The following is a 19,885-nucleotide window of genomic DNA, read 5'->3' on the forward strand; positions in this document are numbered from 1 at the left end:
CTGAAACTGCTTGTTTTATTCATATGATATGGGTATGAAAAAAATGTCAAAATAGTGTTGATAACAAGTTATATTATTAAAATCTTACACACCACATTGTTTGCCTGTAGCCCTGACTTGGTACAACTGTGTTAAGTAATTTTTGTAATAAACCGTAATTAATGAATCCATTAGTCCCCTGAGTGAATTGATTTTTCATTGAATCATCCGTGCATTAGAGGGCGCTGTGACTCACCAGCGAAGAGCAAAGACTGGAAACAACACGTGAACTCGCAGCAGTGAAGATTTGTCCTACTATTGAAATCAGGTAATGTTTATTTTTATAAGACGTAAGGTCATGTCTATGATATACAGTCTGCGCTATAATAATGCTTTGATATAAACTGCATCATTTGTCCCCCGTTTCCCCTTCTCTGGATAACTCTATCATGTTGATATGGTAACGTTAGTGACATTGGAGTCAATACTGTCACTCCCATACACTGATATAAACTCGCAGTTGCCTCGTAAACTAATGCGTGTATTATGTAATCAAATATTATGTATTTTCACAATATCCTCCTGAGACCCAAGCATAGACTTTTTTTTTTTTCCTTTGTAGAGGACATTGTATTTTAGCGAATTTCTCTGAGACCAAATATGTCACAGTTTTAAAGGGATAACGTTAGTTCTGAAAATTCAGAGATATCAAATGTTTGGACAACAACTTCTCCTTGGTCTTTAAAAATGACTGACGTTGACTGAATTCTCAAACTTAGCACTCTTATGGAAATATGATAATCAAATTGTTTGTCATAAATCAATATCTCGGGAAAAAGTAATGGGGTTTCTAATCAAAATATGACTTTCTATTACAAAACAGGGCATCGACATGTCCACTGTAGAACCAGGACTTGAAGCATGTTTCTCCAATAGTATCCAGCTGCAGACCCGCAGCACCACCACTTTCAGAACCCCAGCGCCAGAACCGGAAGTAATGGGCGGAGCTTACGTTCTAACACCAGCGCCAGGACCGGAAGTGAGGGGCCGAGCTTACGTTCTAAACCGAGTAACGCCACCTAACGTTTTGGAGCGTAGTTTGCTTAGACACGAAACGGAATTATTACACACGAAACGTCATACTTTATACATATTATAATGATACATTAAGGTATAGTACAATAAGCATTTGATGAAAAAACGTTGATTTTGTGTAATATAATTCTATATAGTTATCCGTTTCATTGTATTATGAGAGTTACTTCCTGATCATGATGGTGAAAAATAATGCTTGAAACTTATGGTCATTTTATATAAAATATACTTTATTTCACAAGAACATGTGCAGCATGCATTTTTCTTTATGTAAAATAATGACAAAAATCTAAAAAGAGAGAGAAAATCTGGCATTGTTTTAAAAGAAACAATAAAAATGTACCGTACTTCAAATAATAGCCGAGTCCCAAATAGACGATTGTCTCTTTACATGCCTGGTGTGGCTGCAGGTCTGGGTAAATATAAGGCCGGTCGCAAATAGAGGTCGGGTCTGTTTTTTAGTTTCAGGTTGTATTAAATCTTCTAAAACCCGTCAGATCGTCCGCTTTTTGGCGGTCGCCAAAGCAAATTTTTGTCCCGCCAAAGCCTATTTTGATCGGTGAGTGATGTAGAATAGAATGACTGCTGCGCGTGACAGGGCGCTTAACGAGCAGAGAGAGAGAGCCCTGGCCGCGCGCGCGCACTCTGACGTCTTCGAACAACACGAGCGCTGTCTTGCTCTTTATTTGTCACATACCAGTTATAGTTCATACAACGAGCAGTGACTCACTGTGTAATAAAAACATACCCTAAATATTATTTAAAAGGTGCAACAATTTTAAATATTTTTAAATAGGCCTACTTGCAAAAATGTGTCATTGTAAATAATTCCGCCCCTCCCTCACTTCCGGTTCTGGCGCTGGGGTTCTGGCACTGGGCTGTTTATCAGGGAGTTTGGGCGAGAGACGCAACACACTGAAAGAAATTATACATCAATATTCCTAGTATGAAATCTGAGATATTCTTATGAAAATGTCAAGTTATTACTTCCGTTATTACACTTCTTTTTTCATTACGTGTTTCCCCAAGAATACATTAATATGCAAACATTTAGGGCCATTTTACACACACATTGCATAAAGTAAACTAGAATATCAAATCATTCTGTTATACTATCTTTTATAACATAGTTGAGAAAGTTTGGTTAAAAATAGCCTGAAACCTAAAAAACGATTGCTAAATGTAAAAAAAAAAAAATGCCTTTACATGTATTATCATGTCATTTTATTTTTTAATAACTAGTGTCCCCATCAGAGGACATTGCAAAAAATATTTCTCCAATTGTTTCTTATGCTCCAAACAATGTAATGACATAATTTTAAAAAGTCACAAAAAAAATCAGGTTCTCAGGAGAATGTATAATCATGTAACACAATCTTATTCCACCCAGGAAAACTCTTGTGAGTCGTCTCGTCATGCATCTTTGTCGGCGATGTGTGAGTTTGTTGCTCGTGAGGCCGTTATTATCTGCAGCTCTCCAGCCGTCAACACACACACTGCATCAGCGCTCGCATCATATCCTGCTACAGCACAGCCGGGAACAGCCACCCGTCCACAGTCTCACACTGAGGCACAGTATAGAGACATGGGCACCGTGTGGAAGACGAAACTTAACCGACCACCAAGCCGCTTCACCAGATGTGTATAATAATAAGACTGATCTTGCTGAAAGAGAGGTTGAAAAACATATTGTGCCATTTGAAAATTTGAACGTGCATCAAATATCAAACCAAGAGTCTCTTTCGGATATAGGTATGTATATATAGCTATACTTGCATGTGAATCCCTGATACTTAAATTGTAAAGGTAATAATCCTGTTTGCTATAGGCTTGGATGCAGTTGTGCGTCCTTCTCCTCTTCAGGAAATCAGTGAGGAAGAAGCAGTCCAGATCCAAGTGCCTTCTGCACTTCCGCCAGATTCTTTCACACTCAAACCTTATGTGGATAAATCAGAAACTCTCAGCAAACTTGTTCAGCTTGGTATGTCTCATATCTATAGTAAGTTATGTTGGATTCTTTTGGATTTGTCTAATCTTTTGCTCAATTTCCAAAAGGTGTCAACCTGTGGGAACTAGAGCAGAGACCCAATGTGGGCTCCATGCTGATTAGGCTTGACTTCCAAGCTGATGTTGCACCCAGACTACTCTTCCTCAAAGATCTGGGAGTTGAGGAGTCTAAACTGGGCACACTGCTCACCAAGAACCCCTTCATCCTCACAGAAAGCCTGGACAACCTTGAAGCCAGGTCAGAAAGAGAATTTAAAGAGGACCTATGATGCTTGTTAACATGTTCATCTTTCTTTAGTGTGTAATGTTGTTGTTTGAGCAGGAAAAAGCTCTGCAAAGTTACAAAGCACAAAGTCCCTCCAGTGGGAGTTATTCTCTATATCAGTGTCAGTGTTTCTGAACTCCCTGAAACGCCTCCATTGTAGTCTTGAGTTTCTTCCGGGAACGAACACGTCACAATATTCCTCATTTAAATAATTCATACGCAGAATAAAGGGGCGGGGCCTGGTTGAGTTAGTTAGTAGTGTGTTAAACTGGTGGTTATGGTAAGAGTCGGGACATTTCCCAAACACACTCGAAGCGCTTGACCAATCACAACACACTGCTCCAGCCGACCAATCAGAGCACAGTGTGCTTTTCAGTAGAAGGGGCTTCATAGAGACAGGAACTAAAACCATAGTTCCAACAAACATTCACAAACAACAACACAAAGTTGTGTGGTTAGGACCATAGTCTCTTGTTTGCATGACTTGTGGACTTAATAAATCCTTATTTTGAGCCAAATAAGTAAGCTGACATTCAGTACAATCTATATATTTTATTTAGAATACATACAAATGTCATTTACGTCTTTTAGTTTGTCAAGAGATTTAAAGCACCGTTTTTGAAGAGTGCGAATGTGCGCTAGTACGTAAGAACGAGCCTATGATTGAATCTGGAAATAAAGAAAAATAACTGGCAATAAGAATAACTGGCATTAATTAGATCTCAAACGGGTTAATTAAAAGTTATTACTCCACCACAATGACATCATTAACCAACATGATCGAATTTGCGAAAATACGGTTTCGGGTAAAGAATTGTGACTAGCTATTTGATTTCTTTAACGATTCATCATACTTAAGTTACGTAGTTAAACAGCGAGTTACGTTGCTTTATGGGAAGCACAGCCCAGAGCGTTACTGACAGACTGGGAAGAGAGGAGCTGCAACAATGGAGAATATGTGGAAAAATAAGGGGTTTTTTTTTCAACATTTAAGCAAGCTCTACCTATTCTAGTAGAGCCCAAAAATAAAAACAAGACTTTGTAAAAGGGCTTAATAGGTTCTCTTAAATAAAAAAAATCTAAAATAAACTGTAAATTGCAGCATTTAGCAATTTGACTTGTGCATTGAAACTGCACCGTTTTTTTTGTTGATCATTTTCTCCTAAATGTTACTTTCTTGCTTTGGTCTGTTCCTTTTAAGGGTGTCCTATTTAAAAACAAAGAAGTTCAGTCAACAGTCTGTGGCTGTCATGGTGAGCAAAGCTCCATATCTGCTTAACTTCAGCGTTGAGAGGCTCGACAACCGCCTTGGGTTTTTTCAGCAGCAGTTGGGACTCAGTGCTGAGAAGGTGAAGTTGAATTGCATATATTTTGTTTGAAAAAACTAAAAAAAACAATCTCACTCTTAAAGGGTTCGTTCACCCCAAAATGAAAATTCTGTCAGTAATTACTCGCCCTCATGTTGTTTCAACCCCGTAAGACTTTCGTTCATCTTCGGAACACAAATTAAGATGTTTTTGATTAAATCTGAGAGCTGGATCACTCTAAGGGCTTCTAAGGGATCGAAGCTGGCCGGCTCAGAAAAGTTAAAGACATCGTTGACTACAGTGACTCAATCTTAAGTTTATCAAGCGACGAGAATACTTTTTGTGCGCAAAAAAACAAACAAAAATAACAACTTTATTCAACCATTCATTTCCTTCTCTGTGGGCCTCGAGATGGTTCACGTAGTGAAACTGCGCAAAGCTTCTGTGTTGTACGTCACACGCATCATCACACACATGACCAGCGTAGGTCAATAGTGAGCCTATGTGTGATGTACAACACAGAAGCGCTGCGCTGTTACACTACGTGAACTCACTCGAGGCCCACAGAGAAGGAAATTACAATAGAAGCCTATGGACAGTGTTGGGAAAGTTCACTTTCTACATGAACTAGTTCAAAGTTCAGTTAACAAATTTTAAAATGAACTAGTTCAGTTTATACTTTACAATTTTGAACTAAGTTCACGGTTCCAAAAAATGAACTAGTTCATAGTTCTTTTTTTCCATATGTTGCTGCGAGCTATTTTTTTTTTTTTAATTATTGCCACAACCCATATACAACCACTACAGCAATTATTTTACCGGCGGGCAAAGTTTGTACAGAAATGTAAGATTTTTCCCATCCTCACCGACCTTGTCTTAAAACTGATCATGCGATGCGACGCCTCCTCGCTGCTTTGTCGACTACATGCTGCTTCTTGTTCTGATGACGCATGCGGCGGCCGCGGTGCGACACTGGTGGCTTGTGTTGCCAGATTGGGTGTTTTTTTTTTCGCTACACATTAAAGGGATAGTTCACTTTGAAATTAATTTTTGGTATGTTTTAGCTTACCTCAAGGGCATCCAAGATGTAGGTGTCTTTGTGTCCACAGTATTTTTAATTTTTATGTTTTTAGGTCAAACCGTTCTTGTCTGTCAGTCATATAATGCAGGTCTATGGTCACCACCTCAAAGAGCATGCACAGAGAAGTCCAAATTAAACATGATTTAATGACTCGTAAATGTAAGTACACACTGATGGCCTAAGACACGAAACGAGCGGTTTGTGTGAGAAAACGAACAGTATTTATATCGTTTTTACCTCTTGTAAACACAGCCACGTCCAAGTGATCTGAGGGCGCGGGCGCTTCGGTCTTTTCCGGAAAGCGCCGGAAGTGATCTCTCACGCATGTACGTCACTCATACAATTGTTTTATTTTTTATTTTTTTGGAATTGTTTTCTTTTACGACGGTTGAAACATCCCGGATAAGCGCAAATTTGTACCATTTTAATTAGCCGTCTTACTTACAATCTCTGCTCTGTGTAAACAATGAGTGACGTTCACGCGCGAGAGAGATCACTTCCGGCGCTTTCCGGAAAAGACCGAAGCGCCGGCGCCCTCAGATCACTTGGACGTGGCTGTGTTTACAAGAGGTAAAAACAATATAAATACTGTTCGTTTTCTCACACAAACCGCTCGTTTCGTGTCTTAGGCCATCAGTGTGTACTTACATTTACGAGTCATTAAATCATGTTTAATTTGGACTTCTCTGTGCATGCTCTTTGAGGTGGTGACCATAGACCTGCATTATATGACTGACAGACAAAAACGGTTTGACCTAAAAATATCAAAATTGAAAATACTGTGGACACTAAGACACCTACATCTTGGATGCCCTTGAGGTAAGCTAAAACATACCAAAAATTTATTTCAAAGTGAACTATCCCTTTTAAGGCGACACTTCCGGTTTACTTCCCACCGGAGCCTCGCTTTCGATTTCAAAATAACGGCTGCGTGAAATCAGCGTATAGTGAGCCTATGTGTGACGTACAACCCAGAAGCGCTGCGCTGTTACACTACGTGAACTATTTCGAGGCCCACAGAGAAGGAAATTACCATAGAAGCCCACGGAGGAGTAATCCAGCTCTCAGATTTAATAAAAAATATCTTAATTTGTGTTCCGAAGATGAACGAAAGTCTTACGGGATTGGAACAACATGACGGCGAATAATTACTGACAGAATTTTCATTTTGGGGTGAACTATCCCTTTAAGATCCATTCATACCACTCAATAATGAAGACATGATTTTGACCTGATTTTCATATTGACGTTTAGCGTTTGCAGAAGATCTACATTCACCATGAGTGTTGTCGTGATTTATACTTTCAGACCCGAAATGTTGTGACTCGTCTACCGAAACTACTGTGTGGAAGTTTAGAGCCAATCAAGGAGAATCTAAAGGTCTGACACTTTCTTGGTCTTTCGTAATTTTGTTTTTAATTGTAATATTGTGACAGATATTCATTTATTTCTCTCATCAAGGTTTGTGAACTGGAGTTTGGATTTCGTGGAAATGAAATCCAACACATTGTCACAACTGTTCCTAAAGTTTTAATCGCTAATAAAAGAAAACTCACCCAAATATTTGACTTCGTTCACAACACCATGGAGGTTCCACACTCACTTATTGCAAAGTTCCCACAGGTACATCTTATTTGCCCCTTTCATATAAAAATTATAACAAATGTAGAGTTAGAGCTGTGATTGCTTGTAGAGATATTGTATCTGAGGCATTTTGCATGGTATTTCTATTGCATGGCTTTGAATACTGAATTCAGATATTGTGCCAGTTTCATATAAATTGCTTTTTCAAGGAAGAGAACTAGTGTCTATTCTGCTGTGTTAAATGGTAAATAATGTCTTTGTGTCTTGCAGTGTCAGAGTTTACTTTAATTTTGTTTGTTTTTTACTTCTCAAAGGTCCTTAATGCCAAATTCCTTCGCATCAAAGAGCGGCATTTGTTTCTGGAGTACTTAGGCCGGGCCCAGTACCAACCATCTCAACCCAACTACATCTCTTTGGATCGCTTTGTGTTCCTGCCTGATGACATTTTCTGCTCAGAAGTAGCATTAGCCACCCTTGAAGACTTTGAAAGATTTCAGAAAACATTGTAGATGTACAGAATAAATTAAGTTACTTTAAGTTGGGTTGTATGAACATAGTCTTATAAATAAAAATTTAACGCCGACATGAAATATACGTTTCGATAGTCTTTTCTTCCCTGTTGTGACCTATATCCGAGTGAAACTGCAAACAAGAACAAATGTAGGGCGGGGCTTGATTTTGTCCATAGGGAATTGATTGGATGGTTGTGGTTTGCTATTGGTGGATCTCAGGTGAGTGACAGGTTGCCCCGCCCTTGCGCCAGTAAACACTTCATAAGAGAAGAGATGTCGCTGTAAGAGGGAGGGGAAGTTATTTTAATTAAAGATGCATGGATAAATCATTAATAATAAATACTTTGATATTCCATAAATTAAAATAAAAACAAGAATTATTCATTTTGATTTCCTGGTGACTTTAAAAGTTGAGCTGCCCTTGTGCACATCTGGAAATTCCACCTGTTTATCTCTTATGATATATTCCAGTTTAATAAAAGGTTCATTATTTGCCTTGGTGCACTTGAACAAGTCCAGGCTGAGTGGTTGCACTTTATTTTACAGTATGTGGACTTACACAAGAAAGTAAAATAAGGTAACTACATGGGTTAATGTTAGTTTTAGGGGACGGTTCAGGGTTAGTACCTAGTTAGGGTTAGCTATTAGCTAGTTAGTCAGCTATTGTAACAAAATTATGGACATTCAGAACACTACAATAAAGGCTTTCCAGCCTAGTTATAAAGGACTAGAGCTAAAACTACACATACTTCTGCTGAACACATAAGTTATTTTGAAGAATATGGGTAACCACCAAACAGTTTACTGACTACCATAGAATGGGGGGTCAATGGGGCCCATCATCTGATTGTTTTTCGACTTTCTCCAAAATAACTTATTTTGTGTTCAACAGAAGAAGGTCATACATACAGGTTTGGAAAAACTTTAGGGTGAGTAAACGATGACAGAATTTTAATTTTTTGGTGAACTATCCCTTTAAGAATACGTCGACGGCCAGATTTAACCAATCACATGCTGAGGGAAGAAGATTGCGTAATCACCGGACAGACGTCACATATCCCAGAATACTGTGCTACTTTCCTTGCGAACAGAAATGGCGTCGAGGGCACCAGGTAAAATGTTTAGAGCTTCTTTTTTTTTTATTACGAACTTATGAATTTGTTGTCAGCAAGTTAAAGAGTTATTTTATAACCCGTCTCCTTTCTGCGCTATTAGAATGACTGTTTGTTGGCGTCGTTGTCAGTTTTGTCATGTAAATCACTGATGTCCTCTACTGAGTGTCCTCGTCTGCACTAGACGAAATATGTTTCTATTCCCACGTCGCCTGTAATAACAACTTTTTGTGTGTGAGTGTTTTAAGTATGAGATAATTTAATTCTCCGTGATTCATTCTGAGTGTAGAGACCAATAACTGAATCTCATGTCAGCTGTGACCGTTTGTCAGAGATTTTTCTGTTTTAAAGGGATAGTTCACCCAAAAAAGAAAATTGTTTTCACTTACTCAGCCTGAAGTTGTTCCAAACCTGTATGAGTTTCTTTCTTCTGTTGAACACAAACGAAGATATTTTAAAGAGTGTTGGTAACTAGACAGTTGACGGTAGCTATTGACTTCCATAGTAGGAAAAAAAATACTATGGAAGTGAATGGCTACCATCAGCCATTCACAACTTAAGGGTAAATGATGTAAATTTTGGGTGAACTATCCTCTCAATAACCCACCCAGCCAACACGTGAAAGTCACCGTTAACTCCACATTATAAGTCATTTGTTCCTGTCCCTGTACAGCTGCAACCGGCAGGCTCCTGGTGGGCTTCAGAAAGTGGTACTACAACGCATGTGGTTTCAACAAATTTGGTAAGCACTGCCATCGCTTTACCATGCAGACAATGCAATGTTTAGAAATTGTGACCTTCAAGAAGTATATGGTATGCAAATGTACTCATTTCTTCCTCATGTCATGTAGGTTTGATGCGGGACGACACCATCAACGAAGACAGTGATGTGAAAGAGGCCATTCGTCGGCTTCCAGAACCGGTTTACAACGACAGGATGTTCCGCATCAAGAGAGCTCTGGATCTTTCCATGAAGCAAACGGTTCTTCCCAAGGACCAGTGGACTAAATTTGAGGAGGTGGGTGGGAAAGAGATTGTCCTGGGGGTTTTATTAAAGTTTGATATTCCTTAAATAATGTGGTATACTAAATAGAGCGACCAATATTGATTTGTTTTTTTGTGTTGGTTTTTTATTACTGATACCAATTATTTGCATGTTTATGTGCCTGATAACCAATATTTATTTGTTTTATTTCTTAGTTCTTTCTTATTAGTTTTTGAAAATGTATAATAACAAACAGTTTTAATACTTTTTTATTTACTTACCCAGTAAATAAATGAACAGCACTATAAACGTGACTTACGAGACGAGCGTAAACAACAGAGAGAGAATTAAATTCAGCGCTTTTATTTCCAACATGCCCTCATTCATGGCTATTTAATTTATGTAAAATGACGTCTTTATTGGGACAGGACTTGGCGGATTACGTGACTCAGTGAGTTTGTCTCTATTTTTTAGTGCCAAGTTTAAACTACAGATCAAGCATTTATGAAACATCTCATTTATGCATTAATGGCTGTTAAGTTTATTATCTAAGGGAGGCAAGGTATTGTAACTTTGAACACGTTGACTCATCTCTCTCGACACAATGATTGGCGCCTTGCGTGCAATTCTCTAAACTCCCACATGATGGGTCAATTCAATATTTCAAAACCAATACACGAATGGGAAAATGTTTAAATATCGAAAAAAATATCGATAAAACCGTTCACAGGTGGATCTCTAATACTAAATATGTATTCGTGTGTATATTTTAAACATTTAGCGCACACACCAAACTTTTTTTGTTGATTAAATTTGGTCTTTCTCATCCAAATCCTATAGCTTAAAGGACAACTCCGGCGCAAAATGAACCTCGGGTGTAATAACACATTGGTACAGACTAAATCGTTCCCTGAGATTTGTTTTCATGATAATCGAATGTAAAGAGTTTTATCTCTAAAAACAGTTTAGCTTATAACGCTAGTATATTGGGCATCGAGTAAGCAAAAAGAGATCGCTAGTTAATACCACTAACAAGGCTCAAATTAGCCCCACACTAACACGGCAGCATAATGAGTGTCCTTACATGCAAACCGAAGCATTGAGAACTTTGTAAGTGTATAGACAGTTTAATAAGATGATACTTTACACAGACAGTACAGCTAGCGCATACAGACAGCAGCCATCTTGGAAAACAGTCTCGATCAATCGAACCACGAAGGTGAGCGAACAGTACTTGTAGATATTGAAGATAAGATAAATTATTTTATTTTTTATTTTTTCTCTGTTGCGTTCAGTGCTTCTCTTATGCGCTCAGTGCTTTCTTCCGGAAACAACGGACCATATGAGATTCCAAGTCACAGTTCAGCTCACGTATCACCGTGTTCGTGGTTTGACTGATCGAGACTGTTTTCCAAGATGGCTCCTGTCTGTATGCGCTAGCTGTACTGTCTGTGTAAAGTATCTTCTTATTAAACTGTCTATACACTTACAAAGTTCTCAATGCTTCGATTTGCATGTAAGGACACTCATTATGCTGCCGTGTTAGTGTGGGGCTAATTTGAGCCTTGTTAGTGGTATTAACTAGCGATCTCTTTTTGCTTACTCGATGCCCAATATACTAGCGTTATAAGCTAAACTGTTTTTAGAGATAAAACTCTTTACATTCGATTATCATGAAAACAAATCTCAGGGAACGATTTAGTCTGTACCAATGTGTTATTACACCCGAGGTTCATTTTGCACCGGAGTTGTCCTTTAAGAATCATTCTAACATGCTTGTTACAAAGATTTACTTTCATTGTATAGCAATTTCTATCTTACAAGTATAGCAAGTTAAGCCTTTTGTTTTGTGGAAGTATATGCATTTGGCTTGAGGACGAGTAAATAACAGAATATTAATTTAACTAATTTGTTTTTAAGCACCTTTCAGATATAAGCTGTTTTCAACTGCTGTTCATTGTTCCCCGCAGGATGTTCCTTACCTTGAGCCGTATCTGGAGGAGGTTATCCGTGAAAATAAGGAAAAAGAGGAGTGGGCGAAGAAGTAGGATGAGGCTAAAGCTCCTATTTGATGTGACGTCTGGTATCTTGTATTTAAGAGTAAATGTATTATGATTATGAGTCCCTATACCTATTAAAATGTCTTTTCTGACAAAAGTCTTCAAATGCCTGTAGTTGTTTTTTTCACCTTTGGGGTAAAAAAAAAATCCTTTTAATTAAATATGCATTTGTTTTTAAGGTAAGTCTTTGTGATGTACAAAATGACTCACATTTTACAAGACACAGTAAGTACAATTTCATGCCAGTTAACTTATACAATGTTTACTTTTCATGAACTGAGATCAAGCTCAATCACAATCCTGTTATGGATAGTTGCAAATATTTAAAAATCTTTATTAGACATTGTCTAATAGAGATGTGCATGTCTTGTTTGCAGACAGACACTGAACTTTCTTTTATCCCAACCGTCTTGAATATATAAATATACATACTGTGAACTAATATATACAGGTATTTCCAAACATTCAATCTCATTTTCCACTTTGAATTCATGTAAGTGACAAAGGCAGTTTTTTAAACATTTGTTTAATGGAATCTTTTTACCAAGTATTGAATAAAAGTCTCCACTGATTCCAATATGGTGTCCTGGTTAAAATTACACTTTATCTCCAGGGGAAAAAAAGATCCATTTAACATTACAGTAATTATTGAAAGCCAAGCCTAAAGTGCAAATTATCATATTTAATATTTATTAACAATTAGACCATTAAAAAAATAACAGTGAACCTTAAACACATAAGTTACATTTAACTATGATCAAAGCTGATTTTTTCAGCATCATTACTCCAGTCTTCAGTGTCACATGATTCTTCAGAAATCACTCTAATATGATTTGCTGCTCAAGAAAAATTTCTTATTATAAATGTTGAAAACATACATCCGAACTAATTCATTTTGAACGTCTCACTCCATCATTCTCTGCTCTCTCTGTTGAGTAACACTATTGACAGTGTCAATGAAGTTTCCTACGACACTGTTGAACGATTGCAACATGGAGACTCCCAGTTCGTTGCTGGTCTCGTTGATGTCAGGATCATAGGCTCCAAATAATGGAGTGCAGACTTCTATGTGTCTTTCCCCCTCCCTCTCTAGGATGCCAACAAGTTCAGTCCTGGCTAGCTGGAACTTCTCCCTGTCGTAGTTTATCAGTGTCCTATCGTCCAGCGGGTAGGTGGCACCTTCAGGATAACAGTCACGAGGGACGGGCAGCTCAACGTATCTGTGGCACAATACAATCTACGTTAAGTCAGAAGTAAACACTCAAAACGCTAAAAAGTTAAAGGACATATTATGCTCTTGTACAAAGTTTTGTTTTTGGCCTCATTTAGAATAGATTTTCATGCTTTAAAACAATTTTCCCCATATTCTCCACTATTGCAGCTCCTCTCTTCCCAGTCTGTCAGTAACGCTCTGTTTAGTTCCTGTCTCTATGAAGCCCCTCCTTCTGAAAAGCACACTGTGCTCTGATTGGTTGGCCTGTCCAGTGTGTTGTGATTGGTCAACTGCGCGTTTGGGAAATGTCACACCCCCTTACTATGAATCTTTGGGTAGACAACTAATTCGATTCATAGGTTTTCCATCCGATTCAAGAAAGATTTTTGCAAATTGATTCACAAAATTCAATTAACGATTCATAGGATAATTTAAATGCTTAATGTATCTTTGAAACACTCATTTCAACATACTACGATTTGGGACACATTGGCTACATCCGAAATGCCATACTTCCCTACAATATAGTAAGCAAAAAACAGTATTTGACAAAAGTAGTACATCCAAGAAAAGTACCAGGATGAACTACTTCTCCTGGTGAAATTCTGAAGTGTGCATATGATGGACACTTTACTATCCCATGAGGCCACAGGAGAGGATGTGTGAATGGAGGTGAAGCAACAACTGATGCTGGTAGGTCACATGATAATGACAGAATGAATGGCAAATGTAGTACATCTGGATTTTTAGATTCATACTATATAGAACATACTTTTTTAGTGGTCGTGAAGTAATTACTTTTTCAAAATAAGTACCTACTCCAAACACATTGCGATTGCGGACACAGCCTCTAATTTCGAATACTTTTTAGGACGGATTGTATACATTGGCACTAGTCCCTTTCTGTCTATAGTCTTTGTTGGGACGCAATGAGGGAGTTCAGAAACAGTGACACTGATATAGAGAATAACTCCCGCTGGAGGGCCTTTGTGCTTTGTAACTTTTTCATGCTCAAACAGCAACATTAGAGTTGAACATGTAAAAAAGCATAATAGGACCCCAATGAACACACAGTCTTACTGTACCTCAAAGCAGGAAAACCCAGCGCCAGCGTATTGAAAAGAATGCGCAGGGCAGCGATGCTCAGGGGATTACCCAGGATCTTCAGTTCCTGTAGTGCGTGACAGGGTCTCAGTGCTTGAGTGAACATATCCAGGGTCTCGTCGTCCAGTCCACACTCCTCCACACCCAGACTCGTGAGTGTGGCGGAACAGCGATACAGAAGCTTCCGGAAGGTGTTGGGGAAGACGTCCGCCACCGCATGACCACTCAGGTCCAGCTTCACGATGTGCTCACTGTGCAGGCTGTTGGCGAAGTAGACCATGTCCACTGCGCTGAGACTACAGTTCGCTAACTCGATAACCTGCAGCGGAGTGTTTAGTGGACTGGTGAAACAAACAGATTCAAGTTACTCAAAACAAGTGTTTTAGGAATTATCTCAAATGGGATAACGGCATAATGGAATTTACACTAAATGCAGCTAATGATAATAATAGGCATGCTATTATTGCATTGCATACTATTACGCTCTGTTTAGTTCCTGTCTCTATGAAGCCCCTCCTTCTGAAAAGCACACTGTGCTCTGATTGGTTGGCCTGTCCAGTGTGTTGTGATTGGTCAACTGCGCGTTTGGGAAATGTCACACCCCCATACTATGAATCTTTGGGTAGACAACTAATGGATTCGATTCACAATTCATAGGTTTTCCATCCGATTCAAGAAAGATTTTTGCAAATTTCTGAAGTGTGCATGTGATGGACACTTTACTATCCCATGAGGCCACGGGAGAGGATGTGTGAATGGAGGTGAAGCAACAACTGATGCTGGTAGGTCACATGATAATGACAGAATGAATGGCGAATGTAGTACATCCGGATTTTTAGATTCATACTATATAGAACATACTTTTTTAGTGGTCGTGAAGCAATTACTTATTCAAAATAAGTACCTAAGTTACTCAAATCACATTGCGGACGCAGCCTCTAATTTCGAATACTATTTAGGACGGATTGTATAAATCGGCACTTTCTATCTACAGTACAGTATTGAAAGTTAAAACGGTTAATATTTAAAAATAGAAACATTTTTAAAGTAATTTGACAAAAAGCTGCATTAAAATATCTGGAAAATCATTCGAGTGATTGACTGAAAAAAAAAAGTTTTTTTGCTACTCTGCAAATTTGATTAAAAATACAACAAAAACAGGATTATTGACGAATATTATTACAATTTAAAACAACAGTTTTTCATTTTAATATATTGTAAAATGTAATTTATTCCTGTGATCAAAGCTGAATTTTTCAGCATCATTACTCCAGTCTTCATCACATGATCCTTCAGCAATCATTCTAATATGATGATTTGAAGCTCAAAAAAGTTTTTCTATTATCAAAACCACTGCGCTGAATATGATTAATATAAAAGTATTAATATCATGGTCCAGATCGTGTTTTGGCACCTGTATGACATGTGATGTTGTGACTGTTATAAGACACACTGCTATTTACAGCGAATGTAGAACACACTGTTTTGCCAGGGTCATGTCCTGGCCTACTTAGAGTTCGCAATGGGACAGCTGTCTGCATTCTTACAGTCGCACAACAAACAGGGAGCGATTTCAACAACAACACACTAGACTAGACAACATGGGTTGATAATAAACCTGTTATTATCAACCCATGTTGTCTAGTGTGTTGTTGTTGTTGAAATCGCTCCCTGTTCGCAAACCCTCAAATAAGATTCTCAGATCTTACATTTGAAGCCAAGAAGACACACAATTCAAGTTTGGGGTCATTAAAAAACTAAAAGGTGTGTATTCACAAAAAATCTGCATATTAGAGTGATTTCTGAAGGATCATGTGACACTGAGGCCTGGAGTAATGATGCAGAAAATTGCATCACAGGAATATAGTAAAATATACAATATTGTTTTAAATTGAAACAATATTACACAATATTTCCATTAAGATGGATGCATATTTTGATCAAATAGATGCAGAAGAGACTTCTTTCAAAAGCAAATAAAACTTTTGAGCGCAAGTCTAGGAGATTTACACTCTTGCATTGACCAATGCAGACAGCCATAAGATTAGAGTAAGTCACATCTCAGACATTCAAAGATCCAACAATCGCTGATTCAATGTTCAATCAGCAAAAACGAGAGCCGAAATATGGCGACATACACAGAGTTAACACACTGATCTGACAAAACCCAACAAAGCGTCTGTTGGCGTCTGCGTTTGTCAGTGCGAATTGGCTTTAAAGAACCCTTTGTGCAATGCAAATGTTCTTCATTTGCATTGTAGATGCCAAAAAAAAAAAAAAATCTTAATTTTTAACAATGTATGTGTAGGAGTTAAATGGCAGCTGTGGTCACATTGTGGTTTTAAATGGTTAGTTCACCCACCCAAAAATGAAAATTATCCCATAATTTATTCACCCTCAAGCCATCCTCAGTGTATATGTCTTTCTTCTTTTAGCCGAACACAATCCTAATATCCTGGCTCTTCCCAGCTTTGTAATGGCATTAAATAGTGTCCGAGTTTTTGAAGCTCCAAAAAGCTCATCCATCCATCATAAAAGTACCAGTTATCCATATGGCTCCAGGGAGTTAATAATAAATGCCTTCTGAAGCAAAGCGATGGGTTTTTGTAAGAAAAAATATAAACATTTAAAACTTTAATCAACCATAATCACTGCCTGGCTTCCGGCAACGGGTAACGAGCGTTTACGAGAAAGTGGAGTTCTCGTCGTATGAAATAGCTCTTCTTTTATATCGAAATCCAAAAATTTTCTCTCCGACATTTGCTCTATCCTCTGTGTTTCTGCGTTCATCAATTCTCACCTAAGCTTACGCTACGACTACATCACATTTCCTGTAGCTCAAACAGTAGAGCGTTGGCGCTTGCAACGCCGAAGTCAAGGGTTCGATTCCCAGGGAAAGCAAGAATTGATAAGAATGTTAAGGGCCGTACACACCGGGACAAATATCGGCACACGTTATTCGCCTGCGTTTTTCAATGCGTTTTTTGTGTTCACACCCAAGCGATTTTCGCTGACGATGAACATGCAAATTCATTCCCTGACATTAGATGGTGCCCATTTGCTCTGCAATACCACTCCATAACAGTTCTCTTTTATCACGATTTTTGTGGTCGCTGTCGCGTTTGTCATATAGTTCTTTATGTTCCGACGACACCAACGAGACCAGCAGCTCTACATTCATCTTGCCTTGCATCTTCCTCGTCTTATTTCTTCCCGGGAGTGTAGACCATAGATATCCATAATAAAGGCCATATTTGGCCAGCAGCGCGGACGAGACATCTAGCCTTTATTATGGATATCTATGGTGTGTAGACGCTACTTGGCGCATCTTCTTCGCCGTTACGTGTGTGCTCGGCAAGACCGTTTTGTGTTTGAGCGCCACCAAGTTGTGTTTTACTGTAACTTCAGAAGCTCCAGACACGTGAGCAAAAGCGCCAATCTCACTGGCCGGATAGTTTTTGACGCGGAGCGTCAAACTAAAAAAACGAACCCGAGGCGTTTTTAAAAAAATGACGCTTCTACGCGTGGCGTTTTTCGCGTCGGTGTGCACACTCACATTGGCGCCCTTTGTTTAGTCACGAGGCATTAAACGTCAGCGAATATCGCGCGCGAAATTCGTCCCGGTGTGAACAGGCCTTAAATGTGTACATTGAAATGCAATGCAAGTCGATTTGGATAAAAGTGTCTGCCAAAAAAAATGCATAAATGTAAATCTGTCAGGTCAGAGGTCACCCTTCCACCGAACTTGACTCTCTCACGAACACAATCGTACACGTACAGCCGTTGCCGGAAGCCAGGCATCACTGGAATCATGTGGATTAATTTTATGATGCGCTTTTTGGAGCTTCAAAAACTCGGGACACTATTCAATGCCATTACAAAGCTGGGAAGAGCCAGGATATTATGATTGTGTTTGGCTGAAAGAATTAAGTCATATAGGATGGCTTGAGGGTGAGTATGGATTGGACTATTCCAAGTCTTTACCTCAGCAGTTTCCTCAGATGTCCTGTAAGAGTGGAGAAGCCCAGATAAAGCTCTCTCAGCTCGGTCAGTTTGCTCATCAGCTCTCCCAGAACTCCCATGAGCCCCTCGTCATCCGGGCCCAACCGGTGCACGTTCAACGCCTGCGCAGGAAAGGTGATGGAGCGCAGCTTGGGGAACTTCAACTGGGAGAACATCACCTCGATGTGTGGAGCCTCCAGATGTACGTTGTGCACCACTTCTAGCTTCTGCAGGCCGTGTGACTCCACCAGCTTCAGGAGGTAAAACAGGTTCCTGAGGCTCAACGAATCCACACGCAGGCCCACGAAGTGCAGTTTTAACGGGCAATGTCTGCGAAGCAACAAAGCCTGAGCCACAACCTCGTTGTTCCGTCCAGTAACAAAAGCATCCATGCGAACATCTACCTCCACTTTAAACGCTGATGGTGATGCTTGACCATCCTGCATGGATGCCATAGTCTCGTAGCACATGCGGGTGAGAAGCTCGGTTCGTGCCCAACGCCCGAGGGTCCGTCCACAGGGACATACCTGGTGTTCAGTGTCTTGCAGACCCATTATATCCACCACACATAGCTTTTTAGCATACGTGCTTGGAGCTTGAAACACATAGTCCCTCAAACCTGTGAGAAAGGCCTCCAGACAGAGCCTGCATGTGCGGGACGTGAGATCCTCCGGACAGTCCACCGTTGGGCCTAACAGTTTACGCAAGTTAATCTCTGTCAGAGGCCACGTCTGGACCAAGTCGTGGAGCATTGATGCCTGCTCACGCAGATAACTGGCCTTGAAGAGGATTGGGTAGAGATTGCAAGACAAGCAGTGGAGGTTCTGACACGCGTTTGTGCCGGTTTGGACGAAGCCCTCGGCTGCTAGGAACTTCAAGCTCTTCATGGCTTTTTGTCAGCTCCCAAGATCAAGGAAAGTTCGTAGAGCTGTCAGCCTTGAGGAGTTGTGGTGTGTTTCTTCTGCCCTCTTTCAGCCAACATATACATATGCGTCAACTCAAGAAGAGAGCCGTACTTAGCGAGAGCATGAGGAGGGAGGCAGTCGAGAGGGGGTTAGTTATTTATAGAAGCAGCTGTCTCATACTCTCATGGTTATCAGACAGAGGTTAAACAGACATTAGATTCTGGACGGCTGCTAAGGAAAAAGAAGAAGTCTCTTACCTGTGCTTATTGACCATCAATACAGACAACAACAATCTGTGGCTGTAGGAAAATCTGGTATTTTCTGGGTTAACCATTGAAAAAGTAGATATATTCTTAGGGTGCGGCAAAAAGGTCTATTGTCAACAGAGTAGCAAAGCACGTTTACACCGCAGTCACTTTAAAATCACCTCCACCCGCCGCCGCGATCATATCACCCCTGTCCTCTACAACCTTCACTGGCTCCCAGTCAAACACAGGATCAACTTCAAAATACTTCTCCTCACATACAAAGCACTTAATAACCTCGCCCCTCCATACCTCTCCATCCTACTAATCCGCCACACTGACGCCCGTCTCCTCAGGTCCGTTGGTCCGACCACATCAAACAGTCAAGCACCTTTACATCCTTCAAACAGGCCCTCAAAGCTTGCTTTT

The 19,885-nt window shown here is 39.6% G+C and overlaps 3 protein-coding genes across 3 annotated transcripts; 2 read left to right on the forward strand and 1 right to left on the reverse strand.

Annotated features, from left to right (window-relative positions):
* The first annotated feature begins 237 nt into the window (after nucleotides 1-237).
* On the forward strand, nucleotides 238-8,116 carry mterf3 (mitochondrial transcription termination factor 3). Its single transcript, XM_056249483.1, has 8 exons — nucleotides 238-288; nucleotides 2,465-2,826; nucleotides 2,903-3,055; nucleotides 3,130-3,319; nucleotides 4,548-4,695; nucleotides 7,043-7,114; nucleotides 7,196-7,357; nucleotides 7,633-8,116. Exons 2-8 carry the CDS (start codon nucleotides 2,490-2,492, stop codon nucleotides 7,825-7,827), a joined length of 1,257 nt encoding a protein of 418 aa, XP_056105458.1. The 5' UTR covers nucleotides 238-288; nucleotides 2,465-2,489; the 3' UTR covers nucleotides 7,828-8,116.
* A 732-nt stretch (nucleotides 8,117-8,848) lies between these two features.
* Nucleotides 8,849-12,087, forward strand: LOC130084243 (cytochrome b-c1 complex subunit 7). The gene is made up of 4 exons (XM_056249486.1): nucleotides 8,849-8,942; nucleotides 9,616-9,684; nucleotides 9,794-9,960; nucleotides 11,898-12,087. Exons 1-4 carry the CDS (start codon nucleotides 8,924-8,926, stop codon nucleotides 11,973-11,975), a joined length of 333 nt encoding a protein of 110 aa, XP_056105461.1. The 5' UTR covers nucleotides 8,849-8,923; the 3' UTR covers nucleotides 11,976-12,087.
* Nucleotides 12,088-12,847: 760 nt separating this feature from the next.
* On the reverse strand, nucleotides 12,848-19,485 carry lrrc14b (leucine rich repeat containing 14B). Its single transcript, XM_056249482.1, has 3 exons — nucleotides 18,289-19,485; nucleotides 14,286-14,645; nucleotides 12,848-13,207 (listed from the first exon to the last, which is right to left on the reverse strand). The coding sequence occupies exons 1-3, from the start codon at nucleotides 19,191-19,193 to the stop codon at nucleotides 12,892-12,894; spliced, it is 1,581 nt and encodes a 526-aa protein (XP_056105457.1). The 5' UTR covers nucleotides 19,194-19,485; the 3' UTR covers nucleotides 12,848-12,891.
* Between the last annotated feature and the right edge of the window lie 400 nt (nucleotides 19,486-19,885).

Source organism: Rhinichthys klamathensis, unplaced genomic scaffold (assembly GCF_029890125.1).
Source record: "Rhinichthys klamathensis goyatoka isolate OS25496 unplaced genomic scaffold, OSU_Roscu_1.1 h1tg000060l_1, whole genome shotgun sequence".
In the NCBI taxonomy this organism is placed as follows: Eukaryota; Metazoa; Chordata; class Actinopteri; order Cypriniformes; family Leuciscidae; genus Rhinichthys; species Rhinichthys klamathensis.